This window comes from Alosa sapidissima, chromosome 12 (assembly GCF_018492685.1).
Source record: "Alosa sapidissima isolate fAloSap1 chromosome 12, fAloSap1.pri, whole genome shotgun sequence".
Taxonomy (NCBI): Eukaryota; Metazoa; Chordata; class Actinopteri; order Clupeiformes; family Clupeidae; genus Alosa; species Alosa sapidissima.
The window spans coordinates 20,199,465-20,220,158 of record NC_055968.1 but is presented as its reverse complement, the minus strand read 5'-3'; the positions used below and the strand labels follow the sequence as shown (position 1 = coordinate 20,220,158).

The 20,694-nt window shown below is 43.3% G+C and overlaps 2 protein-coding genes across 4 annotated transcripts; one reads left to right on the top strand and one right to left on the bottom strand.

Moving 5' to 3' along the window:
• Positions 1-979: 979 nt before the first annotated feature.
• Positions 980-3,086, bottom strand: LOC121678262 (proteasome subunit beta type-5-like). The gene is made up of 3 exons (XM_042057635.1): positions 2,818-3,086; positions 1,894-2,200; positions 980-1,438 (listed from the first exon to the last, which is right to left on the bottom strand). Exons 1-3 carry the CDS (start codon positions 3,028-3,030, stop codon positions 1,152-1,154), a joined length of 807 nt encoding a protein of 268 aa, XP_041913569.1. The 5' UTR covers positions 3,031-3,086; the 3' UTR covers positions 980-1,151.
• Positions 3,087-4,079: 993 nt separating this feature from the next.
• LOC121678149 (protein sel-1 homolog 3) lies at positions 4,080-19,184 on the top strand. 3 transcript variants are annotated; one of them, XM_042057398.1, is made up of 24 exons: positions 4,080-4,257; positions 6,352-6,910; positions 7,024-7,150; positions 7,800-7,921; positions 8,166-8,281; positions 8,642-8,706; positions 8,814-8,937; positions 9,111-9,243; positions 9,384-9,521; positions 9,657-9,874; positions 10,279-10,458; positions 11,372-11,494; positions 11,583-11,723; positions 12,081-12,143; positions 12,382-12,546; positions 12,667-12,794; positions 13,117-13,200; positions 13,455-13,536; positions 14,736-14,811; positions 15,063-15,172; positions 15,375-15,502; positions 15,671-15,794; positions 16,173-16,236; positions 17,741-19,184. In XM_042057398.1, exons 1-24 carry the CDS (start codon positions 4,168-4,170, stop codon positions 18,040-18,042), a joined length of 3,462 nt encoding a protein of 1,153 aa, XP_041913332.1. In that variant the 5' UTR covers positions 4,080-4,167; the 3' UTR covers positions 18,043-19,184. The 3 variants fall into 3 exon arrangements, with proteins under 3 accessions (XP_041913332.1, XP_041913334.1, XP_041913333.1); XM_042057400.1 differs by lacking the exon at positions 4,080-4,257 and adding an exon at positions 5,273-5,751 and having other exon boundaries at positions 6,392-6,910; XM_042057399.1 differs by lacking the exon at positions 4,080-4,257 and adding an exon at positions 5,273-5,751.
• Positions 19,185-20,694: the final 1,510 nt, after the last annotated feature.

Here is a 20,694-nt window from a genome sequence, read left to right as displayed (position 1 = left end):
TTCACAATTGCCTTTTACTATGATGCTACGACCAAAAGAATTACCCCGATTCCTTTCGCAATCAGTAGACCAAAGCACTGTATTTTTTTGTCTCTGGGCTTGTCGAATTCTGGTTGAGTTACTGATACCACTTAATTTGTAGAGCGTGTTCCACTAACACGACAGGGACTTGGAAGAGTCCTCCATGTCTAATAAGTGAGGGAGGCAGAGGCGGTATTACTGCAAGGCACACGCATGCAACGTCAACCAAAGGAAATTAGTTTTACAGTGGTGTTACAGGATTTGTTTCCTGTCCCTACTTAAGCCACCCAAGTTTTAGCACGCGTGCTTCCATGGAAGCTCATATTTATTAGGTGTGTCCTAGTTTGCAGTTCAGTATCTTTCAATCTCACTTCCCCTCCCTCTGTCTCTATTCTTTCTCCTGGCTGCCAGGTGGCTGGTGACAAGAGGTAAGAGGAAAAATGCTGACAATGAAGCTTCACAGAGAGGAGAGAGAAAATGAGGACAGTGTTAAGAGATAGATTCACTTATATCCTGTGTTTTTCTAAAGATGCACACAGGAAGTGCAGGGATAAATAGGATGTCCCAGGGGAGACATTCCAGCAGGTTCTCCTCAGCTCTCTTTTTAAAGCAACAACCTTAGGGGCGCGCAGGAGGGAAGCCAAATTAGTTCTAAACGTCTATGAAAGGAACCATAACAATTCGGTGGGCGAGTGAGTCACAGGAATGAAAGCCTGAAGACATGAGGCCAGAGATGCGGTTCAACACTGGAAGGATGCAACCAGGGCAAATTTATTTTTGTGCATCAGGTATGCCTTTTTTTTATTAGAAAATGAAACCAACCATTTTCTCTCAGCTAATAAATATGATTTACAAATGATTCATTCCAAACATTTTGTTAATGAATAAATGGAAATGTTTACACATCTAATACAAATGTATGTACTATGACACAAAGAAATATGTAGACATGAAATGGGATCAGAACAAAGGCATTTATTTCCAAATATCTTAGAACATCATACAAAACCATTAATGCATTTGTGTAACACAACAAAAGCCAATCAATGAAAACTATGCCTTGAGGGCAACAGGGAGATTGGACATATACTATCAGAGGTATTGTTCTCCTGCCTTTTCTGGTTCAGAACCTACGCATTGTTTTCAGCGTAATGTTGGTGTAGCTTCAGCACATCATCCTGAGACACCCGAGTCCAGCCTTCACTGTGGACGTGGTACAGATTGACTTGGCCTCCGCTGTAGGCATCTCGGTAGGTGGCCTGGTAGATCGCTCTGCGTGCCAGCTCACAGGCCTCGTCTACGGTAAGGTCTTGGCGCAGCCCGCTGTCCAGCGTCCCGTAGGCATACATGGAGCCCGAACCCACAGCAAACAGGTCACCACACACACGGTTCCCCTCAGAGTCGACATAGTACAAGCCTAAGAAAGGGAGGGAGAGAGAAAAGGTGGGTTATGAGAGACCATGACAAAGGCGTGGAAGATGAATGGGAAAGGGATAGAGGTAAAAACGTGTGGAAGTTGGGATGAAAGGGCAAATGGAGAGGTGATTGTTCAATAAGATAATCATCTTGTAGCAGTTTAAGGCTATGCCTTCACAGAAACAGATGGAGCTCCCTCTAGAGGAAAAGAGGCCATATTGCTGCCATAATTCAATGCACACACAGGTGAACTTGTACATCATTAATTATTTGGATAATTATTTGGATCATTACACCTGAGTTAAGATTATCTTCGTGTTTACTGACACAAACAGTGAGATATATCTATCCGAGACATAACGCAGGTGTGAGTACTTTAAATAAGTTGTGGCCAATTAAACAGCTGGGTATCACTGTGCAAACAGGATAATCATTAAGGGAAAAAGGCACACATACCTGGCCCTGTCTTGTCCCATCCGCACACCATGGTACCCATGCTGAGTCCCATGCCTTTATACTGGTACACCATGTTGGCAAGCAGCTTGGAGGCTGCCGCCACAGAGATGCGCTCCTTATTGCGTAGCTCGTAAACGCGGCACTGTTTCGCCAGCAGACGCTCCCAAAAGCTGCAGTCGGCGGCTCCACCGGCCATGGTGCCCAACAGGTATGGGTTAATCTCAATCACCTTCTTCACAGTTTGTGAGGCGATGTAGGCGCCAGCCGTCGCACGAGAATCCACAGCAACGATGACACCATGCTGGAACTGAGCGGAATTTTGTAATGTTAGTTTAGTCAAGCACCCCAAATGCGCATTTCCCCAGATCCATCACTCAGAAATCAGAACTGTTTAACACGAATGATCTAATACGACGTTAACAGGATACGGTCAACCACAACATAGAGATACTTATAAAAGCAGGATTAAGTCAAGTTTAGAGGACTGGGAGGCCTCGGTCTTTGGATCATTTACGCCTCACAGTTAACGTTAGCCTAGCGTTAACTGTCGAGATTTGATAACACGCAATTGTTTTCATTTATAAGCTTACTCTGTACGAGTAAGTGACACTATGAACGTGTTAAGGATATCCACTCGGAAAATCATTATTAAATTAGCAAGATGGATCAACAACAATATATAACGATGACACAGCAAAAGTGTACGTTAGCTGATATTAATGTTAGCCACGCAAGATATGATGCAAGCAGCAGCCCCTCTACCCAGCGTTAAGTAAACATACAACATGTATTGCTTTTACATCACCAAAGAAAATATTAGCGCTTGGTCAAAAGTGTTAATCTTGGCAGAACTCCCTTTTAGGTAAACTAGCTCGCTAGCTCTGTTGTTAAGCTAACGTTAGCTGGCCATCGTTTGCTACTCACTTTGAATGCTAACGTGGTGGTCCCATGAAGGAATTCTATCTTTTTCTCCACTCCGTCGTCACAACCGCCGCCTAAAGAAGCTTTCAATGCAAAATTGTTTCCATCTCCGAACTCCGATCTAAAGCCGATGTCATTTTGACCAAAACTAAAACTTAGACCATGTGGTCTTTGAAAATGTATTGAATCACCATGGAGTATATCTGCAAGTGCCATTGTATTTAGCAGTCAAGTTTGTGGCTAGTCATCCACTTCCGCTGTTTTTCCAAACATTTCGCCGATTACGGAAATACGTCATCCGACAGCTTTGGCATTATTCACCTTCGCAATTTATGGTCGCATCCCAGCCTATGATCTCAGCCCACTTGATTGCAGTTTAAGTTAGGCCTACTACGAAAGCTTTACATGATCTTTACTGAACATCCACATAAATAGACCCCATCAATAAATAAATAAAATAGTATATATAAAATAATATTTAGGCTAGGCATCTAAATACCCTAATTGTATTAAACATTATTTATCTAGCCTATCTAATTTTGACAGTCTAGTCCAGTGGTTCTCAAAGTGTGGGGTGGGCCCCACTATTGGGGAATAGAGACATGACGGGGGCACGATGAACGGGAAGAAATTGTTTTTTTGTTTTGTCCCTAACTTTAATAATGCCTCTCTTTTTGACAAGGAAGGAAGATCATAGATACAATTTTGCCGTGTTGATGAGGTCCAGTGGGGTTTGAAAATTACCCACCTCCAAAGTGGGGACAGAGAAAGTTTGAGAACCACTGGTCTAGCCTACCACTATGAACTTCCGTCTGCTTCCTCACTTTTTCTTATCCTTTCAGCCATCTCTCTCTCACGGGCCTTTTCCCTATAATACTCCTCCTTCAACTCCTCCCTGTCTCTCCGTTTCCAGCCACTGGCAGTGATATGATAGAGGTCGACATTGTTGCCCGAGTAGGCATCTCTATGTGTGGCCCTGTACACTGCCTCTCTTGCCAGAGCCACTGCCTTATCCACACTCATCTCCCAGCACACATCTCTGTCCAGGATAGAGTAGGCATAAGGTGAGCCAGATCCCACAGAAAACAGCTCTCCCTGTAGGCGAGTGCCATCACTGCATACATAAAACAATCTGGGACCAGACAGCTTCTGCTGCAAGTTTACAGCATTCACTTCCATTGTTTCCTGCTGATTATTTTCCACTGGCTGGCAGAATATTGTACAATCCTCGTCTGTCTTGTTCCCACAATCCCAACCACAGAGAGTTGCCGCCACACACAGCTCTGTGCCCTTGAATGGGTGCAGCATGTGAGACAGAAGTTTGGCAGCACCGCCTGTGGACAGTCTCCGACGATGGCGCAGCTGGTAGAGACGCAGCTCACGGGCGAGGATGCGCTTCCACAGGGCACAGTCAGCCGAAGTGCCCGAGGTGGTGCCCACGAGGTGAGAGTGGATGGGCAGAATCTTTTGCGAGGCCGGGCATGCCACGAGGCCAGAGCAACTGGAACGCGTGTCTGCGGCAGCGATGACGCCACCCTGGAACTGGAAGGCCAGGGTAGTGGTACCATGAGACAGCTGGAAAGGTAGCGGAATGGACGAAGAGTTTGATAAGGGGATGGGTGTAGGGAAAGTAAATAAAGGTAACGAACAGTGCTCAGGTCGGGCAGTAGGCTGAGGCGTAACATTTGGCCTTGCTTGGCCAAACTGTAGTGGGCTCTGCCTTAGGTATTCAGCCACTGGTATATAAAGCTCCAGAGGAATCCCACTGCTGCCAGAATAGAAACCTATGTCTGCATTCTTCCCTTTGTGGAATAAGATGTCGTCTTCCAAAGAGGCTGAAGATGGAATATTCCGTTCAGGGTAGAGATAAGAGACATCGTTGAAGCCACAAACCTCCTGTAACGCCATCAATTATAAAACAAATCTATCACAGGCACAAAATGATAACTAACCCTGGGCTATAATTACATTTTAGCAATACACTGTAAACAGCCAGCAGTGTGATGTCACCTCTGAGAGACCTTTTGATTTAATGAACAAAATTTGGTTAATTAGTATGGGTGCCCTGAGCAAGTCAAGACATTTCAGTCCAAATTGAACAAGCAAACCCTCTTCTTCGAACTGCGAATGTTGCCAAAAACGATTTGTTTCTATCGGTCTATCGTGTTTGATTGTACATGTTTTATTTTAACACAGTCTACAATCTGGTGGTAGGCTACAGATAGCCCACGCACTGCAGGCTTAGTGTGAAAAATCCTGTTTATATATTGTGTTTTCCAGAGAGTTCCATGACCATGTAACATTATCCTACCCCATATTGTGAAAGATAAAACTGGCTAGAGAATGGTATTTCAGTGAAGCGAAGAAAGACTCCATACAGTAAGCATAAACAAACGCTGATGCTCACATCCTATTCCTTCCGCCTTTTTCCCTGGACAAGGCTTATATGCGCGTCCTTACATGCGCATATGACCTTTCTATTTCAAACTAGGGGCACATAACATCTTAATTGTTTTTTTCTTCTAAAATGCTAGCGTGCTGAAATGGTTTTCAAACGGACTCAGTTGCCTGAGCTGTTGTCACAAAGGCTACTTTGGCTTAGGCAGTAGAACCACACAGGTGACAGCTGTGTCGCGGACACCTGCCACGTTCCGACGGGAGAGAGCGCGTATGGTATGCTCCCACCAATAATGTAGACCAGAGAATCTGATTAAATGCCTCAGTAAATGTCAAGTTATTCGGAAATTAAATTCTTCTGCACGTATTTTATAGTCTTACAGATTTGGTGGGCTCAAGGGTTGTAGAGATTATGCTAGCCTACATCGGTAACACGGTATTGTGACATCTGAGGAAACTGAACTAAAACAAACTAAACTCAAAATGAAAGTTTTAGAAAGTTTATGCCTGATCATCAGCTTCACGACGCTTCTATCTTTGGTAAGATATCAAACTATTTTCAAACACGCATTAATCTTTCTTGACATGGTGACATGTTTCATATGGGATCAGCAACATTTCGTTTGCAATTCATTTTTGTGAGTTATTTCCGGGTAGCGAATGATCTCAAGAAAACAGAGGAAGATACATTGTATGCCAGTGTTACTGCAATATAATGTTTGCCATAATGTGTGAATGAACATAACAGATCCTTTTATAAAAGTTAACATTTCTACAATGTTGCAGAATGGTGATGTCTTCACTTAGACTGACACCAGACTACCAGGAATGATAGAGTATGTGAAAGGCACATGGCTAGGGTGCATAAATGGATATGGCAGCCTCCTGGAAAGAAGGAATATTCACACAAAATACCTAATACACATTTTGGTAATTGGTCCAGTGTAAAAAGGCAGCAGTTGTAAATGTGTAAAGTCTTTTTTTTTTATGTAACAAGAGACCTTCACTGTGTGTCATAGTAGGGCTATATCAAATTTTACTGTGCCATATATCATGGACAAATGTATTGCTGTTGAACTGAAACAGCCCTTCAAACAGCACTTTTATCAGCTTTCCTTGGTTTGTTTCTGTTCTTTAAAGATTCACTGTGAGTTCCTGTCACCCATTACACCCGATCAAGCAGAGGATGTGGACGGCATCTACTTTGTGCAGTTGGACTCAGTACCTGAGGTGGTGACAGGAGGCAATACTACGGCACGTGTCCGCTACCAGTGCCCCAGAGCATGCAAGGTCAACCTGGAGGTCGTGCTCACCTCCCCGCACAAGATTGAGCAGCTGGTCTTCAGAAGGACATGGACCAGTGTCAAAAACCTGGGCTACCCCAGGGTCCGAATGGTGCCGCTGAAGTTCCCCGCTGCCATCATATATAAGCAGGATTTTTCCCGCAGGCACTCCATAGACGGCCATGAGGTGATGATAAGAGCTTGGCTGGCCCACATTGCCACACATGCCATGGAGACCCGCCCTGGGGATGAGGACTATCACGGCTCCCTGGCACACACTTCTAAGCTTCTCCGCACGGTTCCGCCTGCCGAACGTCCAGCTTCACCACACACAGTGTGCACATCATGGGGGGCTGAATTAATGCGGCTGCTGACTAGAGGCAGAATTCACCGGCAGGACACTCCCTATGAGTCAGGTGCCATTCTGGTTTATTTCCCCAATTTCATTGGGTTGCTACAGTATTTGAGGTGTTTGAGGTGTGATTAATTGTCAATCTTTTTTTTTTTTTTTTGCACACAATGATTACAGATATTGTGGATCTGATGCAGTTCCCCATGGCGAGCACTGGAGAAAATTACGGGGTCATCCGCACCTTCCAGCCATTCGTTAACAGGGAGCTTGAGACGGCTCGGCGTCAAAACATGGAACATCCAAGGTCTGTCTTTTAAACGGCTTCAATCTGCACTCTATTCATTTGCACAGGACTTCTTCAACACAAACTTGCACAGTAACACCGAGAGTGTCTTTCAATCCCTCATGCAAAGCTCTCTCATTGGAGGGCAGCCAGACAGTTCTGTACAGCACAGAGCCATACCCCCAATGGTGTTGCCCTGCAGAATACTAACTCACACAGTCTGTTTGACTTCCTTTAGCTATGCTCATCTTAACTTCCTTTAGGATTTGATATGGAAACCCATATTATCACGCCACACTGATGGAAGTCTCAAGGACTATAGCCCTAAAACAACAAATCTTTCTATCCTATTGGTTGTTTCAGTATATAGGCTATATAATGTCATTGCAACATTAGATAAACCTTTACAGAATGTGATGACTTCTGTCACACCCAGTTTATCCAGGTCATAATGGAATTGCATCATGCAGTATCCTTGCCTCCGGTTAAAAAAAATCCTACACTTTATTTATTCATTTTGGTCCAATGGTCCCATTAGTTTGTTTTCTGTGTGACGTTAGTGACAGGTTTGGCCTCGGTGGAATGCAGTGTTGGGGTGGCTTGGGTAGTGTGCCTGGGGGGATAGCCAGCCCAAACAGATATTCACATGCTTGTCTTTCCTTGCTTGTAGAATGGCCATCTCAATGTGGATCTACCTGTTGAACTGGTGTAGAGGTATGCGTTGTGGGATCATTAAGCATGTTAATGAGCGGAGAGACTATGGCACACCCCTTATCCTGCTGACAAACACAGGTACAGGCCACCAAACTGGTGTAATCAGAATTGGTCATTTGTGTTACTTCATTTTACAGACTATATATGTGTGTTCATGTGTATGTGTGTGTGTGTGTGTGTGTGTATCTGCATGTATGTAAATTCAAAAGATGCATTCATAACCCTACTTCTTGTACAAGATTTTTCAACAAGATTTGAAATTATGTGCTTGTAATGGATCCCTGCATGCTGACAGTAGTATTTTTTGTAATGTATTATGAAGGAGATATAGTGATTCAGGTGCGACTAGCTTCAAGAATCGAGCGAGCCTTCACATCTTACACTGCCCTGCCTATCCAGACATGGATTCGTTTGGACTGCTATGTTCAATATTCCCAGGTACTCCATCTAAGCCAATGCCCTGGAACCTTTTTCTCATTAAAGGGGTGCCTGTGTTAATTCCAACTCAATTTCTAGCCACAGTGAACCCAATTAAAGCCCATAAAATCACACCTGTCCAGAGTCCAGACCCGGTCTGCCTTTGCTAATTAATAGCATTTATTTTACCTGTCTCCTCCTTTAGAATTCCTCAACCATAAGCCTCAGATACTTACTCAGTTGATAAGTTCTATTCCTCTGAGTGTCCCTTGTTCTGTCTTGTCTTGCTTCTTCTTTGTGTAACTTTAATGGTTTCAGCTGATGTCACAGGTAATATTTTTTGCATCGCATGTAATAAATATATGATGTTTTCCTTTCAAGGTGAACCTTCAAGTAAATTATGAAACAACCTCTGAAGAAAAGGTTGATGTAGTGCATGCTTTTAAGTAGGTATTGCCAAAAAGTGCATGTCACTACTTTCATTACGTCTCTTCTTTAATTAACTGAAGTGGTGTGAGGAGTGAGATTAACATGTTGATGTGGCATGTGACAGCTTTCACGAGGACATTCTGTGCAATGACACATCGGGCTACTTAGTCATTGGAGGGAGCAGATACATGGATGGCTTCCATGGCTATGTTGGACCAGTACGGTATTATCGTCTCGGCACAGAAAAGGTGAGCACCCCATTGTGCATCCTATGTGTCCATTTAATTAGCCAGTAATTGCACATGAAGTAAGTTATGCCAACTAATGGGATGTTGTATTGTAAGCATATTAATTTGTAATCAGAATATTATTTGAATTTGATGACATTGTTACTCACTCTTTACTAACGTTTGTGTTGCAGGTAAATAACCCACTGTCTCCCTCAAAGACACTGGAGGCCTTAGACAGGACCCACTGGGAGTGTGAGGAGATGAAACTGGTGATAGCGTGGTTCATTGACGAGCTAAGACATCATAGAGAAATCTCCTTGCAAGGTAATTAGTTGCTTTTCAAAGAAGAAAAAAAAATACATCCCCTCCATTTCTTCGATATATTTTAAAGATTAATTTCCCTGCAGTGAGCACTTGTAGTGCATGGCAATGTCATTATTGATATGTTATGTGTTTTTTTTTAGATAAATGTCACTCATACTATGTAGTTCAAATGAGAAGATATGGACAGGTGACTTGTGCTCAGATGCTAAACTGGGACTTGCAGAAGAAATACCAGACGGTATTCAAGCTGATAGAGACTCAAGAGGCCCTCAAGTCAGGTACCTGAATAAACTACTATGGCATTAGTGCATTCAATCCATAAGTGTGATTGCATGCACTATACATAATACATATACATGCATCCATGAAAGCATTCTAACGCTGACAGGGAATTATGGTATATATATCTCAAGGGGAGTGGAGCAGCTCGGCAGCTAGGCGCCTCGGCAGCTGGTTCTTTGAAGATGTGGTGAGCAGAATAGCCAAAGGGGAACCTGTAGCTGGACCAGGGCCTACGCTCTCACCCGTGGCTCTGCTCAAGGTTTCCTCTTGCCTCGGACAACACCAGGCCTCGCTGCTGCTGGCTGCAGTTCATCTGGCTGGCTTTGGGGTCCCCGAGGACCTTCAGCAGGTACACAGTTGAAAAGAACTCCTGTCCTTTCAGCCTTCTGGTTGTTATAGCTGGTGCCAGTGTTACTGTATCTTTTCAGATGGTTCAAAGCTGGATGATGTGATGTGTGTGTATGTGTGTGTGTGTGTGTGTGTGTGTGTGTGTGTGTGAGTGTGAGTGTGTGTGTGTGGGTGTTTGAGCGAGAGAGAAGGAGAAAGGGAGGGAGGTATGGAGAGTGAAAGAGTGAGATGTGTTTCTGTATTCTAGATGATTTTATGCTCTTTGGTTGATGACTAATGTCACTGTGACCCCGCACTGTATTGAGACACACTCTGGTATTACCTTGTCAATCTCCTGTTGCATTTGGCTTCAGTCTCTATGATTACTCTGTCAGCTGTTCGCTCACAAGCGCCTTCTTTTGTCAGGGTCATTTGTACAGTTTGATAGGAGCCGCAGCAGACAATCGCCTGGCCCTCCTGCACCTGGGCTACAAGCACATGTATGGCCTCGACGGCTTCTCCAGGGACCACGCCATGGCATACAATTACTATGCAAACATAGGAAGGCAGACCAGTATTGACAAAGACCAAATCGAAGATTCCCAGGTGAGATATATCTATCACAAGTACATAAAAGAGAGATACTATTCACATTTGTGTGTCTGTCTGGTCAATGCTTTTTAATGGAAGTCTGGTTCTCTTCATGCAACAAAAGAGCCTCTTCACGCAAACAGGGAGATGAGTTCTTCAGTACAGTGAGTTTCTCATTGATGTGTCCTCTAGAGCAGTCGTGGCTATTTTACATATGTTACAGGCTCCGGAGCTTGAACAGCTGCCTGTCTCTTTGAATATACATTTTCACAAACACTCTGGAACTGAAATGCCCTAGCCACTGCGCTTGTGTCTGAATGGAATACATCAGTTCATTTATTAATCCATCTCTTCATTAAAAGTTGAGTCAGTGATGCTCATTTGGAACAATTTTTGTTATGTTAAGCAAAATATTCTGGCAGCTGTCAGTATTGTATAGGCTATTCCCCAATTCCCCATGTTCTTTACAATAGGGGAGAAAATACAGTGGTTTGTTCAGATTCAGCCAGTCAAGACAAGGAATCATCGAAGCAGTATGGACAATGATCGGCCTGTCGATAATCTGACAGCGCACAGATAGAAGGGAGAGGCTCTTGGGAGATTAAGGAAAGAATGTATTTGCTTGGCTGCTTTCAAAATGGCCAACTTCAGACAGGATTGCTGACTCCACTTTTAATCCAACCCTATGTTAGTTTGTATGGGTTTTTTTGCATAACTTTTTCAACTGACTCAGCATGTTTCACATCAAGCTTCTAATAGTTTCTCCTAAAAGAAACTCAGTGACAGAAGACCATATCTAAGGCTGAGAGAAGTACAAAGTTGCACCATTTGGGACGGTTTGAAGCCTTTCTTACCTCTTCCAGTACACTGCACTCTTCATCCATCAGTCTCGTAGTATACTCACATATTCCTGTCATTTGCTTTCCAGCAATACATAACAGACCCCATCCACATCAGTGTCGAGGAGGAGCTGAATACGCAGATGGGCGAGACAGATGATGTTGTTCAGTACATCAAACTTCAAGCTGAGAGGGGAGACATCGAGGCACAGGTAGCAGCTGTACTATCTGCATTATGCCTGCAGTCCATTTGCACTTGGAGTGCATACGCTTAACAGCATGCCTGCGCTTCTCTGACAGAAACACCTGGCCAACATTCTCTTTTGGGGATTGAATGGTGTGTCTAAGGACGTGGCGACTGCTGTGAAGTGGTATGCCCGAAGCGCCTTGCAGATGACTGATGCCAAAGCCATGTTCGACTACTCCATCTTACTAGTCAAGGTGAGTGACCCCCACCACTCTTAAGAAAACATATAGACAATATAAAAGATGTAGAAACATGCACTGCACATTTTTCTGATGTCATCCTACGGTTGCTGAGTGTCATTCAAATGAGTTGACGGTCATATTGAAAATGAAGAGACCACAGCAAATTTGAATATGACCGTCAACTCATTCGAATGTCACTCAGCAACCGTAGGATGACATCAGAAAAATGTGCAGTGGTCTCTTATATATATATATATATATAAGTAGAGGGGAGGCCTACGCCTACAGAGGGGTGGAAAGGGGATAAAATGCTAGATGGATGAAAAGTTAAAAGTATCTTCTAATCCACTAATGATTTCACGTACACAGGGCCAAGGTGTGAAGAAGAATGTAACCATAGGACTTCAACTTATGGAGAAAGCTGCGGCCATGGTGTGTGCGTGTGTGTGTGTGTGTGTGTGTGTGTGTGTGTGTGTGTGTGTGTGTGAGAGAGAGAGAGAGAGAGAGAGAGAGAGAGAGAGAGTTGATGAAAGAGAGTTGGTGGGTTGGTTGATGCACAATTTAAACTGACATCATTCATATTTAGTGGACCATCATTCATTCAATACACATCATTCAATACACATTTTATTTATCCATGATGTTGCTTATGCTTTAATATGATCACCAGGGTAGCACAGAGGCATTGAATGGGCTGGGATGGTATTACAGCACCATCGTGAAAGAACCCAAGAGAGCTCTGAAGTACTTTCAGCAGGCGGCCCAAAATGGAAGCAGCAATGCCATCTTCAATATAGGAGTCTTTCACCTACAGGGGCACCCCGTGCGGAATGAGGTACGTACATGTAGGGTGGGCATCTGTCCCAGGTGACCCCAACCCTATAGCATGTTTGATCTCACCTTAGCCAGGTGTGTGAGTAGTAGATTGATGCTAGTGCTTTGGCCACTTCCACAGACTGCTGCATTCGAGTGCTTCCTGAATTCCTCGTACTATGGTCACGTGGACGGTGCTCTAGAAGTGGCCCACCACCTCAGCATTGGGAACCTGCCCGGAGTCACACGGGACCCGGAAAAAGCTGCGATGTGAGGGGTTTTTTTTTAAATTCCCATGGGCGCATGTCGCAGTCTCTCGCAGTTTTTTCCTTGCTAGTCCTGGGTGATCTCTATCAATATTGCATGGGTTTGCATGAAATATTGAGCACATTAAAGTGCCTCTGATATTGTACCACATTAGCGGGTAGATCTGAGGCGTGTACGCCCGGCCCTTTCGGCACTTTCTTGTCCGTTGCTTTCTCCTCTCCCGGGTGCGCCGGCTGCTCTGGCGCCCGTCTGCCGGGGACGGACGGACGGTCGGTCGGTCGGTCGGTCACGCCTCACTAACCATTCATTTCCTCTGGTCACCCAGCCTGCTGAAGAGGATCAGCGAGCAGAACGGACACCTGGGATACGCCAACAGGGAAGCCCTCCAAGCCTATCTCCAGGGTGCCTGGTGAGGGACGGCCTCTCTCCTCGCCTTTCATCTCAAATCCTGTTTTTAATTGCCTCCACCATTTGCTCTCCAAATAATCCGTATGTCTGCGTGATACAGTGTATGTCCAGAATGGAGAGAAAATAGAGAGAGAGAGAGAGAGAGGAGACTGGACAAACCTCGCAACTGTGCAGTCACTGACCACCAATTTGTTTTGTGTGTGTGTGTGTGTGTGTGTGTGTGTGTGTGTGTGTGTGTTTTGTCTGGCGCTCCAGGGATGAGGCACTGGTAAGGTACATCATGCTCGCTGAGACGGGCCTGGGAGTGGCGCAGAACAACGCTGCCCATCTGTGTGAGGTCAGTTGTCAGAGGCGTCCGGCACTGCATGATGGCTTCCTGTGGTTCTTTCTCTCTCTCACACACACATACACACACACACTGACCTACAGTACACATACACATATACATACACACACGCACACACACACACACACACAGTGACCTACACATACACATATACACACACCATATACACATATACAGAGCTTGGTTGTCTTACAGTTTTTTTTACAACTGGCCAAATGGATAATTTTTGTTAAATATATTACTAATAATATATTTAATTAAATAATATATATTTTGTTAAATATATTACTAACACATCTTTCTCTGCACACACTAACTTTACCAAAACACTGGAAATGTGACTCAAAATGAAATTATTCTGTTTTCACTTCACAAGGTACATGCAGTCAATCAAAGTACACCAGGTTTCAAAGTACTGGCTATTGTTGACATTACAAAAACTGCATAGACTTTTATGTTTCAGTTTTACAGGTATTTGCATGCAATTTGTACACTAAATTTCTTGGTTGGGAACTGTATGTCCACATGTTATGTTCACATTCAAAAGCATTCCAGTAAAAAGCAAATCAGTTTTTTTCCTTTACTGTTTACTACAGGAGTTACAATAGAAATACTGTTTACAGTATGTTTTCTGTGTTTCCTTTCCTGTTTCTGTTTCTAAAAACATCACTCCTCAAAGTCCTCCTTTTACTGTATAAGTGCCAATGTAATAGAAAAAAATAACCCCTGCCACTGAGTCTAACCCAGACTGGAATCAGCTGTGGTTGGCCCAATTTACCCAACATAAATCAGTTGTGTGTCAATTATTCAATTGTTTATTTATTATCAGCTGAGATATATTGTTTTTGAACTGATATCATTGCAGAAGCAGAGGTGTTTATACTGTGTAATATTGTTTTTGCTATTGTGGGATGTTGTGTGTTACAGTAACATTCGTAAATACTGCAAGAACAATCCATAATTTTGTTGGGAGGTATAGCTTGTCTGTTAAGAAAATGTAAGCATTGTGGAAATGTGTTCACTGACTGCATATTGTGTGAAAACGACATGAAATGTGTGAATGGTATGGCCACAAAAGACCGATGCTGTGCTGGTTGTATTTAGAGTTTTGAAAATTTGACAACTGGTTGGACAAACGCTTGTTAGCGACTGAAAAAAACTGTAATATGTTTCCTATCTCCATGCAACAGGAGCTGAACCACAGCAGTGTGTGTCATTATCGATATTACAACCACTCCATCTGTAACCATGCCCCACACTACTCCGGTAGGCCTCTGTTTTGTGCAATATCGCAGCTGTGCCAATGTGAATGAAGGATGTATGTGGCCTGTATGTCTCAGACTTTAAGGCGTATGGAACGAATATAGATGATTATTTCTTTCTTCTTTTCTGTTTTTTATCTGTTTACTCTGTCTCTCGCCCCAAACAAACAAATAAACTAAACACATACACACACACACACACACACACACACACACACACACACACACTCACACATACACCATTACCCAATGCAGGCCTGTTAAAGATGGGTGACCTATACATTCAACACCACGACGTAGTGACGGATGGTATGTCTCTGGCCATGGAGATGTACAGCAGAGCTGCGTTAGCTGGCAGTCCTCAGGTAACGTGTTTACACATCTGAACTTTCTCTGCAAAGCTGTACGCATGTTATCGTATAAATCAGTAATAATAACACGTTAATTATTAACGCTTACGCATGCGATTTCTGTATAAGTTGTCAGAATGAGGTCTTTTTCATGTTGTTTGACTAGAGGCCTCCAACACTATATGGGTTAAAAAAGTAGTTCATTGTGTTGCCCCAGGGGATATACAACTTGGCAGTTTTGATAGAGGAAGGACAAGATATCCCCCAGAGCATTCTAAACAACATGGGGGCTGCCGCTGAGAAGAGAGGCGATAACAGTGCCATTGTGCAGCGTCTACTGCAAAGGTATTTGATGTACACTCGCGTGTGTCACATTTTCCCTCTGTTTGAATGTTGGATTATGGTGCAGCGTGGTAACAATTCTACAGTAAAATGCTGTGTTTTACAGTAAAATGACTGTAAATACACACACGTTTGGATATCTATATAAGCAAAGCAAAATGTTTCCATCAGATGTGTGGAGATTGCAGAGGAGTGGGAGGGAGACACTTTAAACCCATGCGCTCTGGCCTTATTAAGAGTCAACATCCAAACAGCCTGGAGGGACTTCACCCAGGACACACTGCAGTTAGCAATGGTAGGCCAGCCTATGCAAACAAGATAAACACACGCCACGAATCCTCATCTTACCCCCTTACAAATACACCCACAATAGGGACTACACTGAGACTGCATGCAAACAGTACAGTACAGGCTTTGAATCCATTAAATCCATCCATGTCTACATTTGTATAGATGAAGTTTAATTGGTAAGATCAATAAGAATTCTACTAAAATGTATATACACTATATGCGTAATGTACACAGTAGACCAGGTGGAAGTTTCATATTTATGTCTGGTCTTTATGTGGCTTATGTCATTAGTTTCAGATTGTGAATGCTGTGACTTGAATGTTCAAATCTGCTCCTTTTTTGTCTTTTGTCTTTTGTGTGTTGCATTTTGTTGTGTCTCCAGGCGTATGGAATGCTCGGAGGTTTTCTCATTGTTCTGGCTTATGTTATTGTGCAGATTACATTAGGTGAGTCCCAAGTCTCCTAACAATAATGACACCTCATGTAGAACTGATTGAATTTGCCAAATGAGCTGAAATGGCACTTGGTAAAAAGAATGGAAAAGAAAACATAAAGTGTTTTTTTTTTCAAAATGCCAAATGACATTTAATGCACAATTAATACAATGTATATTGTATGTTGTAACTAGGGATGTAACGGTGTGAAAATTGAACCTCACAGTTATAGTGACCAAAATTATCACGGTTTTCGGTATTATCGCTGTATTTTTCAAAATATGTTCAGAAAGCTGAAAAGTGTCCCGTTCACTTTTTCCTTGGTCATGTTTAATTGGCTATATGCTTATAGCTTAACTTACCCTACCATGACTTGGAGTTTGCTATTTCTGTTATTTGGATCCAATGAGAGAGTGAGACCAAAGTAAATGTTCGAAATAAAACTTAAGGCTACTGTATTCTCCTGATGACATGAGAGGAATGGATTTAATGTGGACGCGAACATAGAAAAGACGCAGAGTGGCTACATGATACAGTGCACGTTTTGTGGTGAAAACGTTCCGCCTTTTAAAATCAGGTGTAGCCTAATCCGAATCCCAGTTAAAACCATCAATTAGACAACAGAATCAGTACCAGTTTTGTTTCATTGTACCAGGCCTACTGTATGTCAAAAGCAGGCTCGGATGAAGCTGGGAGGGATTAAACACACGGTTTCCACAATCAACCACGATAATTATGATATGATATCAACATTTTTATCGCGGTTTACCATTATACCGGTAATCGTTACATCCCTAGTTGTAACTTATTTATTTTGTGAATACAGACCGCAAAACCTTTCTATACCAGAAAGAACTTACAATTAATCCATAGTTTGTTTTGGACTTCACATGTAGAGATAATATCTATCCATAGTTTGTTTTGGACTTCACATGTAGAGATAATGTCTGTCTTCAAGTATATTCATTTTAGTATGAGATTTCTGGTGTGGGAGATTTCTTTATTGTCTTTAGTATTACAACACTACTTCCTCTGACAACCTCACTTAGCGTTTTTTTTGTCTGTGTCTGGTTGAGAAATACTGTAAAGGCAAGGATCGAGCTAAACTATTGTTGTGGAAAAATAGACTAGCACAGGCTAGAGTGTAATGCATTTTTAATAAGCAGAAGATGGCACGCAAAGTCCAATCACGCAGTTTCAAAAGTTTGTTATGTTCGGTCTCCCCTATTAAATAAAAAATCAATAGACACACACACACACACACACACAGTCACACACACAGTCACACACGCACGCACACGCACACACACACACACACACACACACACACACACGCACACGCACACGCACACGCACACGCACACAGACACGCACACACACACACACATACACACACATCTAGTAAAAGGCAAAGGTAATAAGACACAGTGGTATAATGAGCTGCGGAGTTGATTAGATGGATAGCCAGGCAGTCAGCCATGTGTGAAGACTATTTCCCTCCGGTATGTGTCCCCAGGGCGTGGCGGCGAGGCCGTATCCGCCTGGCAACGTGACGGCGCATTAGCCGGGTCAGAGGATTCAGCACCTGTCCGTCCGGCTGACAGGCAGCCGAGGGATGAAATGGATGGCGCATCTCGAAGAGAAATGGGATCCCTCCGAGTCAATCCATCAGACCGGTCGGCGCAGCCAGGTGTGTCGCCGCCGCCGCACCAGAATCGGCGGGTGCGGGAGCTGCAGGAGGGCATTGACGCGGTCATCACGGTAGCAGGGGTATGCCTGTGCGCCCTGGCCACTATGATTCTCTCTCACATGCTGTGACGGGACAGAACGAAATGGTACGGGACGAGGAGTCCAGAGTTTTTACGTGGACGGACTTGATCCACATGTCCTTCCCCGAGTTTATGTATGTAGTGAACATGCACAGAACTGATGACCAACTGAATGTCACTATTGGTTCAAAAATGTACTCCATGAAGCATGTGTATAATGTAAGAAATGGAAAGCAATGGAGAAGACACCTTTACACAGGCTTGTGTTAGGCACCAGTACACTGCTATACAAAAGCACAACAATATTGTTATGATTTTCTGCTCTTGGTGGAAAAACAGGTCTCAGTGCTTCTGTTTCACCAGACATACTTTTCTTTGAAATGCTTTTTTTTCCATTCCTTCTGGGTAAATCTTTTTCAAATGTATTATCATTAATAAACCACAAGATGGCAGAAACTGCATTTACACATCAACAAAGGCTGACACTGACAACTCCATCTTGCATTTCGCTTTCCTGTGGAAGCATATAGCTCAGAGGCTCTACCGACACACACATACACACACTGTTTATTTATAAACATATTTGATGATTTGTGATATAATCACAATCACTAATTCAGCATTCAAGCATTCCCCCCCACTCCTGATGCCAGTGGAGATGCGCCTCAGTTTTGAGCATTTTTGGTCCGTGTTGACATTACCTCAGAATACAGCTGCTGAGTGGGAGGCCTAGTGTTACATTTGAGAGATGGAATAGCACTGTGTTTGCAGTACAGCTGTGGCCTGCTTTAAATGCTTGGGGCCAGGCACCTGGTGTTTTAGCAATGTTTCATGGCTTGAGAAAAAAAGTGCTTGCTTTCATTCTTTTTTATTGTCTCAAAAGTGACATCTAATGGTGAACATATGCACCTGCGTGTGTTATTAACTGAATCCATCTGCCACTGCCAAGCAGCCTGGAGAAAGTGGCCTGGCTTGTTTTTAACACATCAATGCAGATGTGGGCCAGTGTTCCTCAGACTGATGTTACTGCTGCATCAGGACCTCTGAGAGGATGGGTAATTGGCCGGAGTGGGACAATCAGTGAAGGAAAAGTAGCTAATTCAGCAGAGGGATAGCACTGGTGCGGAAGTCATCTTCTCACTTCTACCATGTACACATCTTTGAAGGAATTTAATAAAAGACTTGACTGGGCTGCAGTTTGTGCATTCTTGGCAGGAGAGGGGGAAGTTACAGAAATTCACATTTCAAGCAGCAGTGATTTGAAAGAGGCTCAATACAAGCAGCAGGAAGCATGGAGAGACATGGTTGTGTGGACAGCTGATTTTAGAATCCACGATTTTAAAATTCAACCATTCTAATTTTAGAATTCATCCATTCTGGTTTCACAAACAGGAAGACACCCTTATCAAGAAAGACACCCTTATCAAGAAACAAGACAAGGTCTACTGGTATTGCAACAAGCTTTTGGTGAGCTGTCCTCTGCATTGTACGAGATGTAATAGAAACAACAGGATCCTGTGTGCTTACTGTATAAGAGAACTCACAGGCTGTCACACAGGAGAGGGGAATGCACAGCCAATTTCATGGCCTCATTCAAACAGATACAACAAGACCAGGAATATACTGCACATTCTTTCGCTTACAGAAAGATTTCACTACCCAGCTCAAATAGTGTGAGAGATGCTTTGAAAAGAAACAGTTGCTGGAAACGATGAGGATTGGCATTTGGCCCAAGGCACAACAAATGACTCACATCTTGTGTCTGAGGCGATTTCACAGAACAAGCTCGACTGTAATTTCAACCTTTGTCGATGTGACAAAAACATTGATAGCTGTAATTTACTAAAGTCTGGCCCGATGGGTCAAAACAGCTGTGATTGCTGTTTACCTCATGGACTCGACAATGCACACGGCAATTCCACCTGCCCAAGATTCGGAGTAAATGTCCCCTCAATTGACCAGACCTTGGCTTCTTGTTGTGATTCCTCTGCCCGCATATTAACCCTTATCCTGAGTTTAGAAAACAACAATTAAACCAAAGCAATATTATGATGTATTGATGATAAGAGACAACCGAAGTATTTTAAAGTCAAATTCAAATGTCTCTGGGCAAGGTAGGACATTTAGTAAGAAATTATGTAACTGTATTAGCCAAGTAAACGTGGTTTGGTCTGACACTGCATGGTCAATGGACACTGTCCAGCAATGACCCCCACTGTGAAGAGCAAATCAGATAAGAGTACAAATGACAGCAATATAGGCATAATTTTAGTAATAGATGGTGATGGTCAGGCAGATTGCTACCGTTTCAAGGAGTCCCTGTGTTCCAATAGGTAAACCATTAGGAGTGATGGCCTCTATCAGCCACATGTGAGTAATAAAGCCTAATTGAGCAGGCCTTGGCGAGCTGGTCTGCTGCTGATCACCATGTGGGTGTGTTTCTCTGTGTGTGTGTGTATGTGTGCAATGCATCCAAAGTCTTCTTCCATCTAACCTGGCGGAAGTTGCCCCCCTGATATCTGTTGCTTTGCAGTTGTTGCAGGAAAGTGTCATTTAAGCGTGGGTGGAACATCAGTAGTACAGTAGGCACTGTCTGAGTCCTTATCATCCATGCCAAACAATTTAGCAATGTTTCAGAACAGCTTGTTAGGAAGAGTTTGGGAAACGTGTAACATGACAGGAGATATTGGTAAAGTTTGGA

Coding starts and splice junctions, on each gene's coding strand:
- LOC121678262 (XM_042057635.1), bottom strand. CDS start 3,030: ATGGCACTTGCAGATATACTCCATGGTGATTCAATACATTTTCAAAGA. Junction 2,201..2,817: donor CCACCACGTTAGCATTCAAA/GTGAGTAGCAAA, acceptor AATTCCGCTCAG/TTCCAGCATGGTGTCATCGT. Junction 1,439..1,893: donor ATGGGACAAGACAGGGCCAG/GTATGTGTGCCT, acceptor TCCCTTTCTTAG/GCTTGTACTATGTCGACTCT.
- LOC121678149 (XM_042057398.1), top strand. CDS start 4,168: ATGGCGCAGCTGGTAGAGACGCAGCTCACGGGCGAGGATGCGCTTCCA. Junction 8,282..8,641: donor GCTATGTTCAATATTCCCAG/GTACTCCATCTA, acceptor TTTCCTTTCAAG/GTGAACCTTCAAGTAAATTA. Junction 8,938..9,110: donor ATCGTCTCGGCACAGAAAAG/GTGAGCACCCCA, acceptor TTTGTGTTGCAG/GTAAATAACCCACTGTCTCC.